General features: G+C 39.0%; 1 protein-coding gene across 1 annotated transcript; it reads left to right on the top strand.

The window, feature by feature from the left end:
* The first annotated feature begins 238 nt into the window (after window positions 1-238).
* LYPD6B (LY6/PLAUR domain containing 6B) lies at window positions 239-4,289 on the top strand. The gene is made up of 4 exons (XM_075153916.1): window positions 239-353; window positions 1,484-1,582; window positions 2,537-2,667; window positions 4,125-4,289. Exons 1-4 carry the CDS (start codon window positions 239-241, stop codon window positions 4,287-4,289), a joined length of 510 nt encoding a protein of 169 aa, XP_075010017.1.
* The last annotated feature ends 21,118 nt before the right edge of the window (window positions 4,290-25,407 follow it).

The raw sequence follows: 25,407 nt of genomic DNA, 5'->3' as shown, positions 1-25,407 counted from the left end.
ATCTTGGCCAGCAGAAGGCAGTAACTGCTCAGCTTTGCATTGTTCATCATTGCATGCTTGCTTGCATTAGCCATCTTCACAGTATAGATCTACGGACTGAATTTTCAAGGTTTCAGAAGTAGTTCATAGGAAATTTATTGTTCTACATGCTCAGTTCTTTATGATTCCCCCTAAATAATGCATTGCCTTTCTTTCCTAGGCCTAAGAGTTTTGCTTTTCATGTACAATAATACTCAGCATGCTGTTATTCTATCACATGCTGGCCGGAGCCTTTCTTCCGTTCTTCATCCTTTCAGGAAATGGGGTTTCAGCTGAGAACATCAACTTTTACAATGTGAGACCTCCACTAGACCGTAAGTAGACAGTTATGCTTTTTTTGTGTATGCAATTGTAGCTTAATGTTTTAGTTAATTGCCATATTCTTTCAATCCTTTGTTTGTTTGTCTTCTTCAAACATGAAGGATAAAAAGTTTAAAATAAAACTTTTGCTTTTCAACCCACAGCAGTTTAGTTTATTTCTAAGATTTTGTGAGTTGACTGAATGAAAACAAACAATTGCATGCATTGTGAAATTAAAGAGTGCACGAGGGCAACAGTTTTCACATTTTAAGTGCTTTTATTATGTTTTTCTGTCTCTGAAATGTCTTCCTACAGAGCAAATTATGCAGTGGATTTCTCATAAATAATACAGAACAGATGTGTTTGTCTTTTATCTTGTTGGGTTTTTTGTAAGGGAAAGAATAGGTGTGCTGTATGCAGTCAGACGGAAGGTAATTAAAAACCTTGTGAGACCTGTGAAGCCAGTTGTCACTAATAGCATCATTTTTTTGCCTCTTATCTAGCATCAGAAGTGTTCTATCCCTTCATTTAAGGGGAGAAGATTTTCATGATATGTATCATTAAAACAGTCAAGACAGCTAGATAGAATAGGTATATACGTGCATCTAGGGAACTGCGCATCTTAAAATAATTTATATATTTATATAATGTAAATAAGATTTTAAAATAGTCCTCTTGATCCCTTTGTCAAAGGGTTCAGACTTCTTCAGAGTTGGAGATCAAGATCTGAAGCTGTTTTTAAAGATGTATTTTTTTCATCAAAGGAATCAAAAGCCATTTGAATGTAGATTGTGTTTGTGTATCTGTACAAACATACATGCGGATGTACTATCAAGTGCATATATATAAGATGTTCTCTCTTTCCTGTTTTTCCCACCACTACTTAAATGGTATTTTGGATTGTGAGAGAATAAAACAGGAGGAGGTGTTTTAAAGTTCAGGCATAGCAGAACCAGTTAAAAATGTAAAAGCTTTTACAAAACTTGTTTCATAGGTTTTATTTGTCTAGCAGTGATCATTGAAAATATGTAAATATATGTAATACGTTTTTGTAAGTATATGTGTGTACAAGCACTTACAGTATTATTTTGAACATTTTTTTCCTTAATATTTGCAAACTTACTATATTTTAATATTTTTAAAGCCACTCCATTTCCAAACAGCTTTAAGTGCTTTACCTGTGATAATGCAGTGGACAATTACAACTGTAACAGATGGGCTGAAGATAGGTGGTGTCCTGAAAGTAAGTGCGTCTGTACTAAGGAGATTCTTTAGGATGGTTAAATTTGCTTCTCCCTGACTCAGCCATCTTGTAGAAGTCGAACTGAATAGGATTAACATGCCAACGCAGTGGTGCCCTCAGTTATGTGATTAGTAATACTGAGTCATACAATTTCCGCTGAGGTGAATATTTTGACCATTTCGGAGTGCAAAGCAACAGTGAAAAATTATTTATATCTATAGATATGTATAAAACATTTTATGTAATGTATAACAATACATTATTAATATAGTAATTAATGCATTATTGATATATCAATAATATATTAATTAATTATATATATGTGTGTGTGTGTGTATATATATAGCTTTGTGCTTCCTAGGAATAAATTTTAATGATGATGTTTAAAAAAAACTTAAGAATTGCCTTTGCAGCCCTATCCCCTTCCTTTTGGATACCGTCCCAAGGTATAATGGTCTCTCTAGGCTATATAGGCTTGCTTGTGAGCAGCAAGACCTGAATGACTAGGCATCATACTTGTATGAGAGAATGATAGATACATAGACAAGAATGGAAATATGTTTCCTCATTTTTCTTCGTAGTGATATTCACAGTAACAGTGGGAAAGGGGAAGAAATGAACTAGAGGAATGAGGAAACATGTCTGAAACAAAGAAAGCAAGAATGTGCTGCAAAAAAGAGTAGAGAATGGAAGATAAATGTGTAGATTATAGTGGTAATAAGTAGTTTAAATGATAGCAGCCTTTTTGGAGGCTTGAAGGGTCAGTTAAGCTCTAAGATTTCATCACTAATTAATTTCTTGCTAAATAGTATTTTGATCAAGTTGAAAAATGGCTTTATACTGCCCAAATAAGTCATTTTTATGGGAGTATTTTGCCAAATTGTGTTAAGTTTTTAAACCCTGTAAAAGAATGCATACTTTATGCAAATAAACATTTTAAAATTTCTTTTGTAGGTACTCAATACTGTTTGACAGTTCATCTCTTCACAGACCATGGGAAGAGTACATCAGTCACCAAAAAATGTGCTACTGGAGAAGAATGCCATTTTGTAGGTTGCCACCATCACAGAGAAAGTGGCCACACAGTAAGCACTACTCTTTGTATAAGAGCAGCAGATGGGTTTTGAGGTTTGCATTGCAGTACTTGTTTTTCCTGCTGAGCTGAAGAGGATGTGCCAAGATACACGCTCCAGTATTTAACAACAGAAAGCACATTTCTGCAACAGAAGCATGACTACCCCCTTCTTCCTACTTTCCTATTTGTGCTGCTGTGTGACAGGATGTAATAACAACTTCTAAAGAAACACGGGAGCTTTCCGGGGCATTGCTAGGGTGTGCGTGGGCCTTGGTTTCCGAGTTCTGAGTAGGGTGCCCAGGTAGGCTCTGCAGCCTGCACCGATGCTTGCGGTGCTGCAGCTCTGTCACTGCCAGCCCTTGGGCACGCCAGCCTGGGCGTTAGGTACTCCAGTCACGTCTCTGCATAACACAGCTCGGATAACACGCGGTACAGTACACAAAGCAGGACTGAATTTGTCCACGAAGGCCACGCTCTTAAGCAAGATACAACTGAGTTTTACTCCGTGACAAAAGGCTAGAACTGCTGCCTGCTCTCATCCTTGGGATGCTAGGTAGAAGTTTATTCTTAATAATCAAGCATATCCCGCCGAAGTATTATTCACTGCAGTAAAGTATTATCCACTAATTCCTTAGTAGTTGAGAAGGTTAGCTATGTTATTTTTAACTAACCAAGGTTAGTTATGTTATTTTTAACATGAAAGATTTCAGACACCAAAGACGAAGCAGACAACATCCGTGTTAAATAGCTGTATGTTATCTGAATCAACTTCCATTGATTTCAACAGGTTTTGGTGGACTGAGGGCATGAAATAGCTATGCAGCCTGCCTTCTGCTGCATTTTATCTTATAAGAGTTCTCGTGCCTTTGGATTAGAAAAAAATTGGCATTCTCTTGGCTTTTCCAGTAAGGAGTGTCAAGTAAGGAAAATTATTTTCGGATTCCCTCCTGAAAATCAGCTATGTCAGTGGTTCTGTGGCACTAGAAAACTGAAAAAAGAAAGTCTGAAGTTCAGCATGCAAAGCTACACTGAATACAAAAGCTTGAAGGGAAAAATGAATGGGAACAGAGTTTTTACAGTCTGAATTTTTTAGCTTAAAAAGCTGAAACTTGAAACATTCAAATGCATGGTTTTAGCTCATGTGTTAGAAGGGGAAAGTGGTGGAAAGCTTTCTGTGTTTTCTACAGCGTCAGTGAACTTGTCAGTGCAGCTAACGTGGCTGTATTACATCACATCACAGTTTCCAAGCCCAGTGACAGCACGAGGTGATGAGTTACCCTAGGAAGGCTGTGGTGCATGATTCGGAAGAGAAGTTGTAGTGTATATGCTCTATATGCTGCCTTGGGTCAGGCTGCCAGGTGGAAGAGATTAGTCTGTTTAGCTGTAACCTTTGCAAGCAGTTGAAAGAACATATATCCCTAAAAGCCACGGCTGAACTACCCTATGGGATCTCCTTTTTCTCAACAGGAATGTGTTTCTTGCTGCGAAGGCATGATTTGCAATGTAGAAATACCAACCAACCACACAAATGCAGTATTTGCTGTATTGCATGCCCGGAGATCGTCGGATGGCAGCAGGCGGACAGTCAACGTTGCAGTGCTTGTATCAGTCGTGATGATCGCGTTGTCGTGATGCAGTATCCTGCCGTTACATCTGCTCGAGAAGGTCCGTCTTTCTGTGGGCCATAAGAAGATTGTTTCAGTATGTGCAAGGAGAAATCACGGATGCTTCTTAATTACAGAAAACGTAAGGGGACAGTGGAAAGGCAAGTGTACATCGTGAAGTCCTTGGATATTTTAGTGAAGATACTTCATATGGCCTGCAGTATTTTAAAAAAAAAACCAACACCACAACCCACTGGTTGACTAGGCAGTGGGTGAACTCAAGTCATTATAATTCACTATTTTATGATGAAAATGCACATATGCTTGGCATGTTTTTTTTGAACAAGAAAAGTGTCTGTAGACAATCACTTTCCCAGGTGAGATAAAAAGGAACTTTTGATGGACGATGTGCCAACAAGTATCTCAATGGAAACTGTTTTTAAACTGTTTTTCATTGTGCATAAGTTACACGGAGTTTCTTGTCTTGATCAACAGGTGTATTTAAGCTCATCTTTAGTTACGGTTTTCATAGAGAACATGTATGGTTTTCATAGAGAACATATATGAGAGAATTTTTTTTCTGTTTTGATCAGAGCTATCATTTCTACTGGAAATAATACAAAATAATACTTTATATCTATCTTCTCTTTCAAATGTTGTCTCACACACAGATTTTAAAACAGTGTGAAATTATGTAGAATTTCTGTCTAAAAATGATGAACTGTTTGAGCACCTAAATCAGAATTCCTTCCCCCCATCCCTCAAAAGGATTATTTTCTTGCAATAGAGTCTCACTTCAGCTGAATCTTTGTCTTTGTGATATTGTTCAAAGTAGTGGTAATACCATGACTTTGAAATTGCAGCTACGGTCAAGCAGCTACGTTATCATAAAAATTGTAAGTGGGCACTTGGTATAAATAAGGAGAGAGGTCTACAGTGTTCTCTCTTGATTTGCAGAAGTTTCTCCCAGAAATATTGTTGTCCTTGATGGATCTTCAGCTTGTAAGTGAGCACTGTTGGATATCCCAGGCCTCTGGACATCATTGTTTTGTAGCTTTGCCACCCCCATTTGAAAAGTTTGGGCCAAGATTCTATTTTTCGTTACAATACTGGGGGGTTTAATGTGGTTTATTTGCATAGTTTGACTGTTTGACTCCTTATCATTTAGATGACTGTTCATCAATTAGATAAACAGCTGCAAATTTGACAGATAATAGAGTTTAGATTACAGTTAGATGTACTAAAACCTTCTTTACTTTCCTTTGTAAACCTTGTGATGCAGACCAGCATAAATAAGCTGCTTGTGTGAGCTTCTGCCCCTTCTAGCGCAGAACAGTGCTTTCCAGGGCTCTGATAGATCGAGCGGTTATAGACTGGCCTAAACACAGTCTTTAATAGGTCAGACTTAGAGTGTCTGCATGGGTTACTTCGTTAATGCATATGTTCTTTGTACTGCAGATGCCCTCATTGTAGAGACCAGCAGGTACTGATGTTATATGACTTCTCAGTATGGTTTTATGTGATCCGAAATCCTGAAAAATTTCAGCTGATTGCCCAATTGTGTTTCTTCCAACTCCCCACCGTTTTCATAAACTTTCTCTGCCAGCCTAAGGTATTGCAGCACAGCTAAGGATTTGACCTAGCAAGGTCGAAGAATTGCATGTCACTTTTTTCTTTCTCTAAACTATTTTATTCATTTATGAATATACTGATTTGATTACGAATAAGATAGGTTGTTCTGATCTTTTTCTGGTGGCTTTTTCTCATCTTAAATGAGATGGTTAAAATTATTATTAACTGTTGAAATATTCTTCAGGAAAGATGGATCATTAAAACTTACTCTTTAAAAGAGATTCAAAACTATTCTCTGAAAAATTCAAGTAACTATAAATTGGGATTTTTTTACATAAATATTGGCTTAATTATTTGCTGTTTAATGTCACTAAATGTATTGAGACTAGCAGTTGAAAAACAGATTTTGGAATGTTTTTGATTTTGTTTACATTCTACATTTGCCTACACAATATTTTTAGAATATATAAATATGTCTAAAAGTCAGTCTGTTGTGGACAGGCAATTGCATAGTTATAAAAATTGGATGGAAACACTTTTTCCTTGCCAATGCACAATAGTTCTTGCTGTCTAAGTCAAGATTTTCCAAGCTCTGGGTTCTGATGACCATTGCTGTGCCATCCAACGGGCCAAGACGCTGAGGATGTTTTGAGGAAATTTTTCCTTTGTTCGGTGATCATCCCTAGGTAACATATCTATAGTATTAATCTTGGCGTCAGACATAGTAACAAGCACATTCAATGTTTTTCATCATTAAATATCATTGTTCTGCTACATGAGCTACAGGGTACTTGAACTTTTTTCTTGTGGGAAAATCATTCCAGGTTTGCTCTCTGCTCAACGGGGAATTCCTTAGTAAAGTGAAAGCCAGTTGCCTTCCACGTTTGAGGTCATGGTATTTTTCCTGGTTTTGCCTCTAAGCACTAGGTGCTCCCATAATTTGGTTTCTGGGAATAATTATTGGAATCTTAACAAGGCCTCAAAGTGCCCTATAGTCTTAAATGAGTTTACTGTAAATAATTCACAATAATCTAAGTGCTGACATTTGTTTACACTGCAGATGCCATTCCAGAGCGTTTGGGAGTGCCAGGGAGAGCCTGGAGAGCTGCCCAGAGGGAGGGCTGAGGGGCAGAGGAAATGGGCTGCAGGTTCTCTGCACCTGCCAAAGGACCTTTTGGCAGGGGAGGTCTCCGTGTGTTTGGTTTTTTTGGTAGAACCGATTTTTTCTTTATCCTCCTGTTTGCCACACTGAAAAGTTAAGAAATCTGCTCATAAATTAAATACTTTTACTTAATGCATTTGGTAAAGAATTGTTTGGAATAAAAAAAAAAAAATTGAAGAATTCCACTGGAGTGCCAAAATCGTAAGCTTGATTTTAATTGTCATCTTTTCAAAATTAACAATAAAGACAGCAACCTGGGTGTATGAAAGGATTTGGTGTTGCCAAAGGTTTATTTTTTAGCGTAATAGAATTCCAATAGTGGAGGATATTAAGGATGAGTTCTAGTCATCTTGATACATCAATACCTTTGTTATTGCAAAGTTTAGGACTATTGTTTCTAGAAAAACGCATATGCAAAAGCTGTTACTGCAATGTTAATGCTGCACAAATTCGCACTTGGCTGGAGAACTATGGAATTTAAGAGTGAATATCAATTTTACCCTTTGCTGCTTTTTATGTGTGTAAAAACCTGTATGCTTCTGCTTACATTCTATTTTAGGCCAGTGTTAAATGCTAACTTTGTAGGAAAAGCAGTATGTGCTGATTATTAGAGAAAATAGCGCTAAAATTCACTAGAGTGCATATTTTTGGCATGGCTAATGATTGACTGTGTAGGCAATCTTAATTTATTGTAGAATGTTTATATTTTATTAAATACATTCAAGTATCGGCTATATTTTCTCTTCAGATATCTGTCTGAGGTTCTCACTGAGGAACTTAGAAGAGTATTGTTTGATTTGAGAAAAATAATCCTCAGGCGCTCCATAATGTATGTATTTCATGCCTCTCACTTTTGGTTCACAGGTGGTGTAACTTAAATATGTATGACTCGTTAATGCCTAAATTAGCCACGCAACTGTGGAAATGACGTTTCTGTAAATGCACGTCCAACACTTTACGAGCAGAAGAGAAATGTGTTTGCTAATACTTCTGTGTGCATCCAGCTTCCACCAGCAACGTGTTAAATACTGCATTCTCACTCAGCAGTGGGGCAGGCGTTTATCTCCAGAGACAGCAGGCACTGGGTACAGTCAGTGGGTGCCAAACTCACGTGCATTCATGGGCAAAATGTGTTGCCTTTAGAAGCTGAAAAGAATCTGATTCTTGTCCACGAGTAATGGCAAGTAAATCAGTTTGTGCAGTTGAGGAAAGATAAATGTTTTATGATATATGTGTGCAATGATGATTTTTTTTTGCGTTGCACCGGACAGTCTACAGAAGATTTATTTTTAAAAGCTTAAATACAGAAAAACTTCTTCGCTATTCAGTGTTGGTTTGTATGATGCTTTCTTACTGCTGTGTTACTGTTTTAAATCTTCTCCAGAAATGGCACTTTTAATTAAAAATATTAAAATATTTGCTGGTGGAAAACGTTTGTGGTGAAAAAGATAAAAATCTTTTTGCTGCTTAAGACAACAAGACCAGTTGTTGGCACTGGGGAACTTGCTGAGCTGGAATTGCAGATTCTGTGGCTCTTTTTCTTCTGATATATGCTAGAAATTCACTGAGCGGCGGGCAAGGAGGTACCCTGAGCACAGCCGGGTAGGAGGGATACACAACCCACCAAAGACACGGGGGGTCAGCAAGCCCCGGCAGGAGAGCGCTTCAGCGGGTTGGGATTTTGACTTTCCCAGTTGATGTTAATTGTTTCCAGGGGCATCAAATTTTTCAGGGGGGGGCGATTCCCTTTTCCCCGGGCAGCGTAAGTCAGAACCCTTTTAATGATGTGAGGGAACTCGGCAACTTCAGAAAATGGAAATAGTGAGAAACTGTTCACCTCTGCTGGAGCCAGCCAGGAGGGACTCCTTCCCTTCGGTTTCTCACGCCTGTGCTGGACTGGACAAGCGTGCTGCAAATCAGCAGTTGTGCACTTAATTCCAGTTTCCAGACGAGTCACCCTTCCTTCCTGGCTTTCCATTGCAAGGTGTAGCAATGTAAACGTAGCTTTACATTGCATGTGTAGCTCCATTGAAGAAAGGATCACATATATTATGAATAATATATCCACATATATTATGGATAATATATGTTGGTATATCTATGTATCTTGGGGAGACCGCTTGTTTAACTCCTGCTAAGGAAATGCTGGCAAAATCTTAGTTTAAATGAAATTCTGTCATGTCGTTCTGCTTCAGTATGGTTTATAATTTCATTTGCTTTGACTTTTACCAGCAGTGGCTTCAGGAGTCTTCACTGATGCCAGTCCTCCCTTCTTGGAGGGCAATTCATCCTGGTAGAGACATGCTGTGCTCAAAGACATTTAAAAGGCACGAATTAAACTAGATTTCATTTGCATTTCTGAAAATGTGATTGCTGTAATCATTACTAAAGTAATTTCAAGTATAGTTTTGTAGCATTTAAGTGGAAATAAACGTTTACTATTACATTTACTCAGAAAAGTTTCAAAGCAAGAAAAGTGTTTCTACCCTGGCCTCTTAACTTATCAGAAAAATTGTAGTCCAGGTACAGGTTAAAATTCCAAATGAAGGCAATGAGCAGCATGCAGTCCACTCATTTAAACAGGACAAAATGCCAATTTCAGATTTTTGTAGCAAATAATATCAAAAGAAGATTAAGATTAAAAAAAAAAAAAAATTACCTATTTCCTATTTCAGAGCACACAGCCATTTCGGTAGAAAATATTTGTTTAACATCTCTCGACTCTGGAAGAAGCCCTGTCAGAAGTGGATGATTTTCACAGGGCTCGCTGTTTGCAGGTGTTTCAGATTAAGAAAACAGGGCCAGCAGCCCCATCCTGGAGGAGCAGAGCAACACTTCGCCCGAGAGACGCTGCTCCTGGCTTCTAGCTCCTGTGTTCGGGCAGGATAATCTGGAGCAGGAGCAGTTTGTTGAGCATCTTTCTGGTCTTCATGTCTCCTCTGTTTTCAGCTAAGAAACGCGTCGGCTGTGGAGCTCGGAGGAAGAGGTAGGGATATTGTTGCCGGCTGTAGGTTTAGGGTTTGCAGTGCAACCTTGATGGAGCAGCTGTGTCAGATTCTCAGCTGGGGCAAATAACAGCCTGTCCAAAAGCCAGGCAAATGATGTAAAGGTCAGGACGATTTAGCCTCCTGTAGCAATAAGGCAGGCACCGGGTAACTAATTGGTCTGTATTATCTCTCTGCAGAAAGCACGTCTGGTGTTTTGTATGAGCTTTTAATATCGTCTCTTCTGCTGTTGTCTTCAAGAAATCCAGGAGCTGCAGAAAAACAGCTGTAAGTTTGGGGGAGAGGGTTGGAGAACATAAAAGAATGATTAGCAGTCATAATTCATTCTTTCAGATTGCTTAAATTTCATGGTGATTTGGTAAGGTCATTTTTAACGTCAGTACTGTGTTGAGAAGCTGCTGGTAAAGGAGGGAAAAGTGTAGATGTTTGATGTTTGAATAGATTTATGCAAGAAGAAAGGTAACATTGTTATATAGGGGTTTAAAGGTCACATTGCACAGTTCGTTTGTGTTAATTTGTCCCAGTCTTAGCATTTATTATTAGGGGTTTTTTAATCTCTGCCCTTTGAACTGTGCCACTGTAACCAGGGTGATATGGTGCTGTTCTGGAATGGGAATGCTGTGGCAAAATGAACTGTATTAAGTTGAAAACACGTATTTGAGTGGAGGTGGGATAAACTGAATATTAAATGAGGTGAAAAATAAGTGAATGACAGGTTAGAATGCAATGTTTTTCACTGAATTAATACAAAACATGTCATTTGAAGAAAGTATGTATGTTTTAGGTCTTACAAATTGTCATGGTGTTTCCTTACGGTTTCCATTTCACAGATTCCATTCTATATTCCTCCTACTCTGAAAAAGAAAAAAAAAAATCTCTTGCACATGACTGCATCCCACAAACTTGTTGCAAACGGCACTTCCCTATTGCTCATAGGCTTTCCTCTCTCTGTTTTTGGCTAGGATTCCAAGAATTTGGTAAGAATAGAGTCCCACAAGGCACCCACATTAAATAAAGGATGAAAACAGTTGATCCCAAACTCTTCAGTTTTAATTTGTGACCAATCCACAAAGGAATATAAAATCTGAAAGTCTGTCATTAACAGAAGGCAGAATAAGCATGAACTCCAAGTTCTGGTCATAGCTAAGTATTTGCAAATCAATCGATCGCATTTGTCAGTTTGACTTGGTTATCAGCTGGCTGTAACGCCGTATGTTTAAATGTACTCTTTATAGCAAAGTACTTCTTGGTGTCTCTTTTAAACATTGCATTTTTAGTGGTGGTTTTTTTTTTCCTTTTGTGGGAATAATCAGAAACAAACACTGCCACTTGTGTTCATTATTGTGAAGTACAGGGAACAAATGATTTTTCAGAGTGCAAATGACTGTATGCCAGCAGCTATGAGTAGACATGAGGAACAAATTCTTCCCAGTGAGAGAGTTAAGCCCTGGAACAGGGAGCCAGAAAGATTTTTCAGAACTAAACTGGATGAAGTCCTAAGCAACCTAATGTAGCTTCTAAGTTAGCCGTGCTTCCAGCAGAAGACTTGGGCCAGAGACCTTCGGAGGTTCCTTCCAGCCTTATTTCTCTATATGATTCTGAGTTTGTACCAGAAACTACATTGCACCTGATTTTTCTTTCTGTCCATCTTTCTACTTGGTTAACATTAAAGTGAGCATTAATGTAGCATTCATCACAGAGGGCTCCTCAGAGTATTTTTACTGAATTTTACCTCTTGAGAATGCAGGAATTGTCCTCATTTTAGAGTGAGGGATTCGGACAAAGATTTGCTCAGTATTCACCTTGGGGAACGGTTTAAGGTTTTAGAGGCACTTTGAGGTGAGAGGACTGAACTAAATGCTGGCTTGAAGACTATTGTGGCTGACTTTTCTCCAGTCTCTCATTCTGAAGGTTTATATTAGAAATGATAACTTGTCTCCTGAGCTATAGCCAGAGTCCTAAGTAGCAGACTGTCCTTCTGCTTATTTGCAATTTTGACTTGTAATGCAGTTGTCAGATATTTTTCTGATATTTTGCAAACGTCTGGCTTTTCTTTATGCCTAGTTAACATTGATGCATATAAAGTCATTTTTGCACATCTAAATGGTTATCATACACTATAGCTACTTTATTTTCTTAAAGGGCAGAATAGATATTTCTGTGTGTATAGTGATACTTTTAATTTTTTTTTTCCCTTGCTGAATGCAGATGGGGTACATATCACTGGGAAATCAATCATGAAATACATTCTTGGGTTTGGTTTGTTCTTTGATGGACTAGTATTTCCAGCCTGTTGTGCAGTTGTTTCTTCTCTGTTTAACTATGGAAAAAAGAAAATACTCCCAAAGAACCATATGATACATAAATGATACAAAATCACATGAGATGTGATTGGGAAAGCCTTGTTTTTCATGACCTGGGAACATCTTAAATACTGTGAATGAATGCGTTGTTCCATTGGAGTTGATGGGAATTTTACCATGGTTTCCAGTAGGACTGGGACTTTAACCAGTGTATATATAGTCATTGCTCACATGCAGGTGTTGCTGTGCAATTAGGTAATTTATATTATTGCTTTGATTAAATAAGAGAAAAATATTGGCTTGCCGTAAACTATGCTGGAGATTAGTCATGGTGATGTGATCATTAGGAAGGACTTTTAAAAAGACCCAGTGACTTTTAAACAAGATTGGCTGCAGACGGAATATGTGCTCATTTAATTGTTCCTTTTAGCTGAAAAAATTTGTTTGAAAGCTGGCCTGTGAATTGATAGCCAAAGTGGCAAAACAAAGGCTTTTTAAAACAATAAAAGCCTAATTGTCATCACTGTTGAAATGCTGCATGGATCTGACTAGACGTAGTTTTAAGAAATAACAAGAATCAGACATATGGCTTACTCTAATGTTAGTAAGATTAATGGTGCAGGAAATCCTTAGAATATAAAAACTGGCTTGATTTCAGGAAAGAAAATGAAGTAATATGAAAGCAGAAAATTATGGAAAATGTGACCAAAATTGCATTATTTTTGAAGGTTAATTTGAAGCTCTTTCTCAACAACTCCAGCTTGTAGCTGTCATCTCGTGGGCTGTGATTCTTGCTTGAAGAAAGTCCAGATCTCTTATTGCCGGGTCCTGATCGTCATTTCAGATTCTCTTGTTTGCACTCTGTCATCGTTATGATGCCACGGAGGTCTTTCTCCAAAGAGTATTCTCCGGGTGTGTTCTGGGATCCTTTTGGAAGGTAAAATTTCAGTTTAATGAGCATTTTGATTCCTGTGGAGCGTGTGGGGATGTGTGCTTAGCAGCTCTCACGTTTCCCAAACTCGTCAGCCCTCTCCCCCCACGCTCCTTTTGGGATGTCATTTATACGCTGTGCAAAGCACTCCCTCCTGTCCTTTTCCTTTCAGAATGGTGAGCACGGAGGAAAATATAAAAAAACCCCAGTGGTTTGGGGTTTTCTTTTTTGTTGTTGTTGGTTGGTTGGTTTTGAACTTATTTTATGGTAATACCAGCTATGAAAAGCCGTGGATGCCTAAGCTGTTTTGGGGAGATAGAATATCAAAATGTAAACAGCTTGGGCGGTGGAAAGACATGAAAAAGACAAAATCTCTGTGGAAGGGAATAGACTATGGAGGATTTTGGGTCTGCAAGTGTTTTTGTTAGGGTTTGATCTGCAGCTGGGGGTTGTCACACAGATCAGCTGAGGTTACAACATAGAGTGGGTAAATTAATTTACTGGAAACTCATGAGCTTTTGAGCAAGGAGTTAAACGACCAAATACTCACAGTCCTCTTTTTGAAGATTATAGTGAGATTTGACATAAAGACTAAAAGTCATACAGAAAAAGTAAAGAAGCCAAACAAAGACTAGTTAAAAATGCCAGTTCTTTTTTTTTTTTTAATTGTTTTCTTGTTATCATTATTCCATAAGGATAGATGTATACAGGCTGGCCTGGAATTTTATGTTGTTGTGTATGTCACTTTTTAACTAAATGAGGTCACAGGAGTTTTATCAGAGAACATGCAGTGCGTCCGGCATGCTGTTAGACCTCGGGGACACGATCCGGCCCAGTGTGCTCGTTACTCATGCGCTCGTATACCCACGTACTCATGGCGTTACTTTTTGTCAGGACTCGTCTCCATTAGAAAATTAATGCTGATATAGGTAGGCTGTCAGGCTGAAGCACAGCAGCTCTACCCAAATAATCTTGTGGTAATCTTGTTTACTGTAGTCCTTTTAGTAGATATAGGTAAATTATCCAGGAATAATGCAGTGTGTCCCCACCTGATCTTAATCAGTAATCAGCAGTGACTAATGATGAACTCCCGTGTAAGCAAGTCTGTAGCCTCCATGGAAATGATTCCCAGTTATTCTGTGATGCAAGTGTTCTCCATTGATGTGTTTCTTAAAAGTAATTTTTTTTCTTAATCTTTTGAAAGCATAAGAATAATTGTATAGAAATGATGAAGATCAGGAGAATATGGTTACTCTCTCCTCTTGCTTTTTATCATCTGCCAATGAGCACTTGTAAACGCAGCTGCGGGACGGAGTGGCACGTCCTGAAGTCCACGTGTAAGGGCAGACACACAGTACGCACTTTGGATCTGTGACCTCTCAAAGTACCTTTGCTGTTTTCAGACTACTTTAGCGCTTAAGTTGCGTAAAATGGATTTTCAATGGAAGGCTTTGTGGTGTCTCGAATGGTGAGGTGTTTTAAGCCCAAGGATCCAAAGACGTGCGGATGTTTAAAATCCAGAAATGAAAATCATAATGTTATTTGCTCTGTGAAGGGCAAATACTTTAAAAGTGCTTTCCTCCAATATTAGGAGGAAATATCTGATGCATTTCTTCTATTACTTCACATTTCATGTGTTTAGCACTGAACAAAACCCTGGAATAATGCCTATGCACTTGCTTCGCCTATTATATCTGCTAACGAAGGGAGATAATATCCATAATATTTTGCTGTGCTAAACTCAGCAATGGAGATAATATGGAAGTATTCTTGCAACTATGCATTTTTTTCTTTCATGAATGCCAGTAAACTTACAGTAAACAGGAAAAGTGCCTTTTGCAGAACCTGGGAAGATATGCCCACCGCACAAGTACGAAGGTTCAATCTTGAATACTTGAAAGTAGAAAATTCATTACTATAATTGATTGAGAACTGTGCTGAGTGCAAATGCTTTCATTTAGTCTGAGAGGGCAGTTGTCGTGCATAGTCAGCTCATATTGGCAGTATATCAAATTTTTTAGAAATGTCTCATGGAGAACATTATATTAATGAGTTTTTCCTGCAGAACCCCCGAAGTGGGACATCATTCCTCTAGGCTGGAAAGCAGCCCATGGAAGTTGTCAGTAAGAAGGAATTCCTGGAATTAATTTTTTTCTCTTTGTTCTTGGGTCAGAACAGAACAGAATATAGGTAGGTTTTTTTGGCAGTTCGTTTTTTGGGGGTGGTTTGGTTTTTGTTGGGTTTTTGGGGGGGTTTCTGGGGGGTTGGTTTTGGTTTTGTTTTTTTTTGAAAGAAAATTATTTTGCCTTAATGGAAGATGTGCGACCTGAATTGGAAGAGATTAGAGAAATTGTTACAAAGCCTGCTCCCGTTCATGGTTCACTTTCATCTTGTTAAATGGTGTTGGGAATTGTCAGGGATAAGAAGTAGTGGGGAGAATAAAACTGCTTTTTTGAAAAAAGAAATATAGATATGCAAAAGATTCTAATATATTTCTAGATAAGATAGTGAAGTAGGAAATGAAAGTTATGCTATCTCCTCCATAATTAATATTATATTTTGCATAAAGAAAGCCAGCTCTAGGTCTATGAATCACTTTATACCTTTTGAAGTTGTCAAGTAAGGGCTTAGGGACGGCTTAATTGGTGCCTTAGGACTTCTACTGCCTGAATTGCCAGGATAATACATATGCAAATACATAACACCCAGTCATTTGAAGATCATCATTTGGTTCAAGAGGGCAGTTGCCCTGCCTGGTTATTGTGTGCATATTGGCACTTATTCAAGTTTGTTTTTAAAAAAAAAAAAATCCTTCTCATGGAAACCATATTTTACTAATGAGCTTTTCTATTGTGTCATTGTTCACGATTGCTTACCAGCTTGTCTTTAGTCTTTAGAAGATACCATCTCTTGCTCCCTGCGAGGAAATTTTCTGCTATTTTACACTACAGTAAATAGAAAGAATAGACGGAATTAAAAAAAAAAAAAAGAGATTTCAGTAAACCTCGTCAGGATATCAGGAGTTGATAATGACTGTTACTTTTTTAAAACCAAAGTATCCTTCTCTACTCTTTGTACTTCAGGTCCTTACAGGATTTTTTTTACTAAATTGTTTAGAACTACAGTTGTTCAAAAGAAAGCTGTTTGTTTGCTTGTATCGTGGTTTAATGCAGCAGGCAGCTAAACACCATGCAGCCGCTCGCTCACCCCCCCGCAGTGGGATGGGGGACAGAATCGGAAAGAAGGTAAAACTCGGGGGTTGAGATGAAGGCAATTTAACAGGACAGAAAAGGAAGAGAAGATGATGATAATGATAAAAGAATATACAAAACAAGTGATGGCACAATGCAATTGCTTACCACCCGCTGACCAATGCCCAGCCAGTTCCTGAGCAGCAGCCGCGCCCCCTCCCCGGCCAACTCCCCCCAGTTTTTTTATTCAGCATGACGTTATATGGTAAGGTATATGGGATATCCCTTTGGCCAGTTTGGGTCAGCTGTCCCAGCTGTGTCCCCTCCCAGCATCTTGTGCACCTCCAGCCTGCTCGCTGGCAGGGCAGTATGAAAAGCTGAAAAGTCCTTGACTTGGTGTAAGCACTGCTCAGCAACAATTAAAACATCAGTGTGTTATCAACATTATTCTCATCCTAAATCCAAAACACAGCACTGTACCAGCTACTAGGAAGAAAATTAACTCTATCCCAGCTGAAACCAGGACAGCTTGTTTTTAAAGGAATAGTATTTTATTATAATTCCATGGCTAAATTAATTTGTCCATTTGCAGGTGAGTTTCAGAGGGTTTACTTCAACCTAATTTTTGTTTCCCTTCCTTGTTTCCGTCAGCTGATTGCTAGATAGTTTTCATCTAACTGCCTCCTCTGAAACTGTAAATGGGCGCATTCATGCCGTAGAGACCCAATAAAGCATGTTTAAACAAAACTCCCCTCCCTTTTTTTTTTTCCCCTCCATTTGATTCAGAAGATCTGTGATATGTTTATCTTGGCTTTTGGTTAAACACGGTCTGCCAAAGCCAAGAGATCTGATCTCTCAGGTGAGCAGGGTATGGCTGCGGATCGTAACATCGGAGACACTAGGAACTTGATGCCATTGACTCTCTACCTGTTTCACCTTCCGTAAGTAATTATGTAATCTGCTGACCTAATATATTGAGTCCGAACCAGATTAAGAAACTGTCGTCTTTACAGGAAGAAAGTTTTGGAGAGTATGCCCTTCCCTTACACTCTGGCTCGCTTTGAGCCAGGGGCTGGGCTGGGTAACCCCCGGAGGTCTCTTCCCACCTACATGATTCTTGATGGCTTATTGTCATTCTCAGCTTGAAGTCTTCAAGGAAGAAAGTCTGGGTGAATACTTGTCTTTTTAGGGCAATTGTGAAGGGCTATAGTGACTTATAATTCTGTCAGGAAGTTCATCATTACTGTGGCTGATGTAGGAAAGCATTTAGCTTTAAATCATTCTTGCCATAGAGTGTTAATGACAGGTTAAACTCTTTGTAGCTTTTACCTTGGTTTTTCATGCATTGATACTTCTGGTCATTAAAGCCTTGTAGAACAACCCCTTAGACTCTGGTCTTACCAGGCGCCTAGAGAACAGCATAGCAGGCTCGGTAAGAAATCTGTCTCTTCCACTGTGAAACGAGAGAACATTGAACATTTTTATTAATATAATTCTCTATTTGAAAATGAGTTTCAAGTCTAAGTAATCTGTGGGAATGCATTAGTGCAGATAATTTTAATAGGAATAATTAAAAACATTTCATTTCTACCTTATTTCGCTTTTGATGCACAGATATTTTGGTTAGGCTATCTTATTATATCACTAAAACGTTTCTATTTTACTACAATATTCTATACCAGACTCATATTTATGTGTATTATAGACATACTCTTTTCTCTTTTATGCTATGTTGTAATGGCTGGATGTTATCTAAATGGAATTATGCAGTGTTTATGAATTTAAGGTGATTTTAATATTACTTTAACTCTGTATTTGAAGAGTTAATATAATTAAAAGTAATTAGATTCACCAGATTAAAAGAATCTGGTGAATAACTGATTGTAGAACTTTTCAGGGGGGTCTACATATGAAATTTAATATAGAAGTCTGTCTTACATTAAGTAGCTGCAGCAGACAGAGCAAGTCTCTTCATTTCAACTGTTTTTCTTGCTTTTGCTGACAATTGTGCTTGTTTGTTTAATTGACTCGGACAGCACGCGTATCGTCACTTGGGGAATTATAATGTCGAAACTGTGTTTGTGGTTGATACCTGTGCATAGCTGGGATTGCTGTTGGCATTGTCTTCCAAGATCCCGGAGTACCTTGTTTTCGGTGTCACTGCACTGCAAGTGGGCTTTGTCGCTCAGTGAGAAAAATCTCCATCTCTCTGCAGCTTCCTTCAGTTCGCTCAGAAAATGCTTTGACTAATCTAAGTTTAAAAGTTTCTCTTTTAAAGTAATATAAATCTAACATAGCTTCTGCCTGAACTGTCAAAAATCAGCAGTGCTAGGGGGCTTAGTTGAATGACATTCGACTCACAATTTATTCCTTTCTGTTTGTGAATTATTTCCAGAATTAGCTTTTTCTGTTATTGCAGCTATAAATAAGTATTTCATTTACACACATAAGACATGTCAAGAAATCCCAGACTTGGTCTTGACATGCAGTCATTATCCTTTTCTTCACATATACTCTTAATAGTTACTAATGAGTGAAGGCTCTAAATCACATTTGTGCGCCTCTGATTCTCAGGATTTTCAGCAGCTGAAATTTTGCCCTCCTTTAAATTAAATTTTAAAAATTTAATTTGATGAGCATAAAGGCAGTTGAGGACTGACCAAGACTTTGTGCTGTTGCCCACTCCGTGCCTGGCGAGCTTTAAAAATATGCACATGTAGAAACGCACACCTTGAAACAATTGGCAACTCTGCACCATTGATTAAGATTTACATTGTCTTAACATACGTTTAAGTATCCTTTATCCCCCTAATTTTAAGCAAATGCAAAACATTAAGGGATTTAAAAATGTTATTACTAGTATTGCTTGCGTATAAGTCAGACCATCAGGTTTCTATGCCTACGTCTGCCAGCAGCTCTGTTTCGAGTTTCCCTGTTTGAACTTACGAAGACTAGTGAAAGCTCCTGGGATCGCCGCTTGATAAAGTTCCTTCTATGAACATTCCTAAAAAGTTTTGAGTTCATATGAAATGTCGTGGTCAATGACCTTTGTGATTTCATTTCGTGGGCTTTATTTTTTTTAATTCAAATGTTCTCTTTTCTTATTCCTATTACCATACTATTAAATTTCTTTGAGGCCAGATTGGAAATTAAAAGAATCTCCAGAAGAATGTTGGATCAACATTTTTGGATCAAAGGTTGCTTTCACCCTATGGCTGTAAACTAAAACTTGAGGGGTCTGTGGAATCTCTAAAGGATCCACTGACAGACAAGTTTTTTTAATGGAGAGGGGGGAAGGGAAGGTTATTTTTGGTAGGCTCAAATTAGACCTAGAAGTGGTCTCTCTTTTAGGAAACTTAAGGGATGTGCGGGTCAGAAAAGGTTAAAAAACGCACCTCCCCCTTAACACCTTTTTTCAGCCAGTTTGTGTTCCCTTTTGTGGGACAGGAACTGATGGTTTCAAGATGTTCTTTGGATTAGCTGCAAAACAAGGTCTGATCACTGGGATTCATCAGGATTCTGCATAGAAATGGAGGTGTTCTCCCTCTGTTATAATTTCCCTCACTCTTCACAAGTTGCCTTCCTGCAATCTCCTTGCTCTTATAGTTAAATAAGGTGTACTTCATCCCACCGTGTCCTAAAGGCCCTGTAAAACAGGAACGTTTCGGTCGTACACATCGCAGTATTTCAGGGTGCAGCCGCGGTGATCCCACACGGGCACTGGAAGACCCAACCAGTTAAGATTGCAGGGTGGTTCTGGATCCTCAGGTGACGGACACTCTAGAAGCGACATCGCGCAGCTTTGCCTGCTCAGGTAGCATGCCTTCACACAAGTCCCCTTTTAAAGTTCGGATCAAATCTTTTAGCTCTTTTTCAGCTATGTAAGTTTCTGAAAGAGATGGTTATCTTTTTTTTTTTTTTTTCTTTTTCTTTACTAAGTGAGAGAGTCTCTATCTGCTCTGCTTAAAAAGTGAGCATTTCATTTATTTTTCTTCTTTATCTTTCTCCTATCCTAGGGAGCTCCCAATTAATTCCAGCAGAGTGGAAATCTCTCCTTCTCCTTTTCACTCCTTTGCATTGCCTTGTGAGCATAACATGCCTTTTTCATTTTATCATAAAACTGTATTCTGCGTGTTTAGCCTGTTACTTTTTAAGTAACCATAGCCTTAGAAAGTTGCTAAGAATTTGTAGGTGGCCATGGGCCAAGGAAAGCTACTGAGAATACTCTTCTGTGGAAAAAAATTAATCTTTCTGCCTATAAAAGCCAAAGGCAAATTAAAGACAACACAACAATTTATTGTGCTAGCCATTTTATAGTAGATGCTTCCAAAAAGGCTCAATATAAACTTATTAAACTTATAGTAAGCTATCTTCAAAATATTTTGCACCTTCTTGTGTAGGTTGGAAATATAAGGAGGCTATGTGGTTCTATAGGAAATGTGTTATTGATTTTTAAAAAACAAAAAAGTCAACATTAAACCCTTTCCCCCATCCTTCTCTATATTTGTTGGTACAAAAATGGCAAAGGTCACTGTGGGGAGCGAAGTAGGATGAGGGGAGTGTGATGTTTGGAGGTCAGGGCTCGATGGTGCACCGTAAAGTGTCAAATACCACCCTGAGCCTAATCGTCTCCTGGATCACCGGGAGAGCCCGCAAGATCTTTCCCTGGGGAGCTTTGTTTCACTGCCTTCCTCACTGAAAAATAATCAAAAGTACGTATGGAGAAAAAGGGAAGTCCTGCGAAGCACATGGGTTAGGGGAGTACAAGAATTAGGAGAGAACTAGCAAGGAAGCGCGGTGAGACGGCAGCTGCCATGGCGGGGAGGAGGGGGTGGCCTTTCCTCTTGAAAAGCCAATTACAAAGAAATCTGAGAGTTAACGTGGGGAAGGAAAGGCAAAAAACGGTAGCAGCGTGAGGAAACTTGACTTACGGAAATCTTCTGTACAGAGAAGGATGAAAGAGCAATCTTGGTTACTGAAATTGCGGTAGCTCAGCGATTCATCATATAACTGCAGGGTATAAATTTGATTTGAAACCTAAAACCATTTTGGCTAGGGCAGAGAGATAACACTTGTGTTAAGGTGTGAGTTTGTACGTCCCGGTCGCAGCAGTGCTTGCACTGACGCTGCACGTCTAACTCGGATGCACGGAGAGCGCAGTTCGTGGTGCTTCTTGAGACACCTCCATTCAAGAAAGTAAGTTATCAAGAGGAAAATTATACTATATACAAGGACATTGGCACTGCACATGTAAGAGAACTTTTTTCCATCTGTCATCAGCGCATTCAAAGCAGTCATTATGCCTCTGCTTTGCTGCAACTGCTGTGGAATTTGCTATCCTAAGGCAAGTAATTTCAGAGCTTCCTCAACTGACCTCCAACCCTTGCTGCCATTAAGTCCTGTAAATCTCTCTGGTATGAATCCAGCACAGGTAGATAATTTTGGAGATAGTAATAGTGACTGACTCACAGTGGGGATTTTTTTGTTATTTTATTTTATTTTTGAAAAAAGATGAGGGAGTGGATCTTTGGAGAAAGATGGTAGTGATATGGGTAACAGAAAAGTCTGATGGATTAAAGTGCTTGATGGATTCGGAAGCTAACATACTAAATTAATTTTTTCAGGCCTTATTATAACTGAGATTAAAAGATTCTGATATGTTTAGGTTAGCTAAATTAGTCACCGATCAGACCCAGCAAACAAAGGTACGAAATGTTTGTGTGGTCCCTGTAGACTCATGTGCTCTTGTGCTTTTTTTGATGCGAATGCAAGAGGCTTGTGAGTAGGCGCAGTACTGGGATGCGAGAAATACCTGCGTGTGTTCCTTACACGACTTCAGCTAACTTTGTCTCCTTCCCTTTCTGCAAAGTGGGGGTAAAAGCTCTTCCCCACCCCCCTGCTTCACTCTGCCTGGAGTCTGGGGGACAAAGCCTGTTTGGCCTTAATGACCGTAAAGGACAAGTTCCCTTTGGGTTTCATCTTACAGAAGACATTTAGGTCCGACTTTAAATATTCATTTAATAATTATTATATGTTAATCTTAACCTTTATAGAATAATTGCGTGCTCAGTCCAAAGGCTCTGTGTGTGTCGAAAGTACGTATCTAACATTTCCCCCGTAACATCTTCCTTTTCAACAGCTCAGAGCAGAGTCTTTTTACTTTGTCACAGACCGCCTTAGGTGTGTTTGAGACATGTTATTAGTCTTTCTTCGGAGAAGAAGCTTCCGTTAATAGCCAGACTGCTGCTGACCGAAATGGAGGCCAAATACCATTCAGAATTTGTTCATCTGACCTGTCTGCGCTGTCTTGTTGCCTTATTCCAGGACCCTCACGTGCTGCGTGTTGGCCCGGGCACCAGAGAGACTGCTCTGGTACCCATTCACATCCCGTGGGATATAGGGGTCCAGAGCTGGCACAGGGAGGCAGAGTCGTTCCCCCTCACATTTACATGTATTGATACTGTTTAATTTTCTTTTCTTTTTTTTTTCTTGTGATGAACCTTGAGGGAACTTGTGGCCCCTGTCCGCTGAAACTTGAACTGCAACCCAACGGAAATCTTTGTAGGATGTCATCTTTGGGCACTATTTCCATGGCCTCTACGTCATGGGCCATATATGACAACAAGGAGCGTAGGACACGTGGACTTTATTCTGTTTTTTTTTCCTGTCCAAAAGCTGGAGGTAAACATCTATCAAGGAGGGAAGAATTTATGTGGGGCCTAAGGCTAGAAATGCTCAGGTTTCCCTGTCAGTTGCAAAGTGAAGCAAAAGGATCCAGCTGACAAAAACAAACCTTCTCCAGAAAATAAGCGATAGATGAGCGTTGTGCAGGAAAATCCCTTTGTAGAAAAAATTCCATTTTTGTTTTATTCTCATGACTTGCTTTCATTTTTAACCAAGTAGTACCCTACAGAATACAGCTGTGTGTGGTCTCATTAAAATAGTAATAAGCTTTGTGTCCCATCTGTTTCTCCAAAGTGCATAGTATCATTTTTGTGCCACTGGCTTTTATGAGAACTTTAGTTATTTATTGGTCACTTTTAGCCAGATTACACAATATATGTGCGCTAGCACTAGTCGTATATAGCCTCGTCTTGCACCGATGCCCTCCAGAACTCTGCTTCAGCAGCTGTTTAAACCCCTGATACTCCCCAGGATTAACAAGTAATTAGACCTCTGGCCACAGCTAATAAAGTAGCCCTGAAAAAGGTTTGCCCATCATAAAGCATAAAACCAAACACAGGACCAAGTGTTTTGAATGCTTGGGTAATTCTAATTCTTTTTCCACAATTGCACCATTTAATTTTTTCTGTCTTTGCTCTTCTGTAAAGTACACAATTTGTGTGTGTCAGAGGTGTTATGAGGGTATATCAGAAGGCACCTAGCCTTGCGTAAACAGCCTTGACCTGAGTTTTTGACCACCAAAAGCCGCGTGGAGAGAATCTGTTCCAGGGTGTATAATTAGCTGGGCCCGCTTGTCATCCCAGCCAGCGTTGGGTCACCGTGCAAGCGAGGCTACTCATGGTGTTAAAAAGTTAACTTTGGGGACACCGAAGTACCAAAGTGTCCTTTTCAAACAAAGGAAGGGAGGTGATGGCTAAAGTTCTTCTCACTTTCAGCAAAAACAGGCTTCCCAGGTTCAGATTTTAAAGTTGCTACTTGGCAGCATTTTTAAAACCATCTATATTCCAAGGAATTTTACAATACCCTTAAAAACTTGGCCAAAAATATCAAAGCCAAACTTTTAGACTGGTCAATAGGCTGTAAGTCATTAAGCACACTTGAAAATATTATCCACAGAGAATAAAAATCATAATCATTTCCACTGCTAATAAATCCCTGTGGTTTTATTGCTAAAGCTGCCAGAAGTGCATTAAGGAACAGATTTTTGAGTGTTTTAATCATATGACTAATCCTGGCTGAATTCGAATGGGAGAACTAGCATGAACATGCATTTCTCGGTGCAAATAAAGACCGAGTAATTTGTCTCGCATGAAAAGCAGCTTTGCGAGTTTTTGTACTCCTCCCTCTGATGAGCTGGTTGTCACCAGCCGTAGTGCAGTAACCCGAGTTTCGCCTGAAGATCCAGTAAAGTGTGCTGGTAAGGATCTCTCTGTGGACTCTTTTTTTTTTTTTTCCCCCTTCTTTTTTTTCTTTTCTGGATATTATAACTGAAGGTCAAATAATGCCGCGTGACTGATACGGAAGCATTGAGATTGTCCTGATGGTTAGAGTAAGGTGGATGCAGGTGACTGTTAGCACGTAAAGTAACTAGACGTGAAATGCAGTCTCCTCTGAAGCTCTTAAGTGCACAGCAATTACATAAAATTTGCTCAACTCTTCCTCGTATCCGTTGAAATCTAAGCAAGGAAGAATGTGGCATCAGACATTAAGATTGATAGAATCCTCGATAGGCCATAGCAGCTCAATAGCTCTGTGTTTCCTCGCTGGATTTCTTCAGTATTCCCATTGTTAGTTTGAACTTGATAAATGCAAGGAGATAGTGCAAATGGAAGGCTGGGCTGTTCTGTTTATGTGGAGGAAAGAGAGTCTTTTACCTGTGTGCTAGCTAGTCAAAATCCATGTTTTTGATTCTGAATATAAGCTAAAGTGATGCAACGTTCATTTTCTAGTGTTTGTTTGGTATGCTGTTATGCCTTTTAAAAAACTAAACATGATACTTGTTAGGAGGGGCAATCCAAAGGCTACTTATTTCCAAAAGTAGTGTAACCCTAGCGTTGGGCACTGATACGTGTGCCACAATGGTGTTATTCATGCTGGTCTTCAAAGATTGAAAATGAGCGATTAAATACGCTACCCTTCTGGGTTTGAGAAAATCAGGACTGTGCTCTTTTCCACATTTATATAGGAAAAGGTATTGGGGGAAAAAAAAAAATAGCATTTTTCAATCCCAGATAGAGAAGCAAGATCCACTGCTGGCAGTTAAACAATTTCGTAAGCACTGGGAATACTGGAAATCAG

The sequence above is a fragment of the Calonectris borealis genome, chromosome 6, assembly GCF_964195595.1.
Source record: "Calonectris borealis chromosome 6, bCalBor7.hap1.2, whole genome shotgun sequence".
NCBI lineage: Eukaryota > Metazoa > Chordata > Aves > Procellariiformes > Procellariidae > Calonectris > Calonectris borealis.
This window is presented reverse-complemented; position numbering and strand designations above follow the sequence as displayed.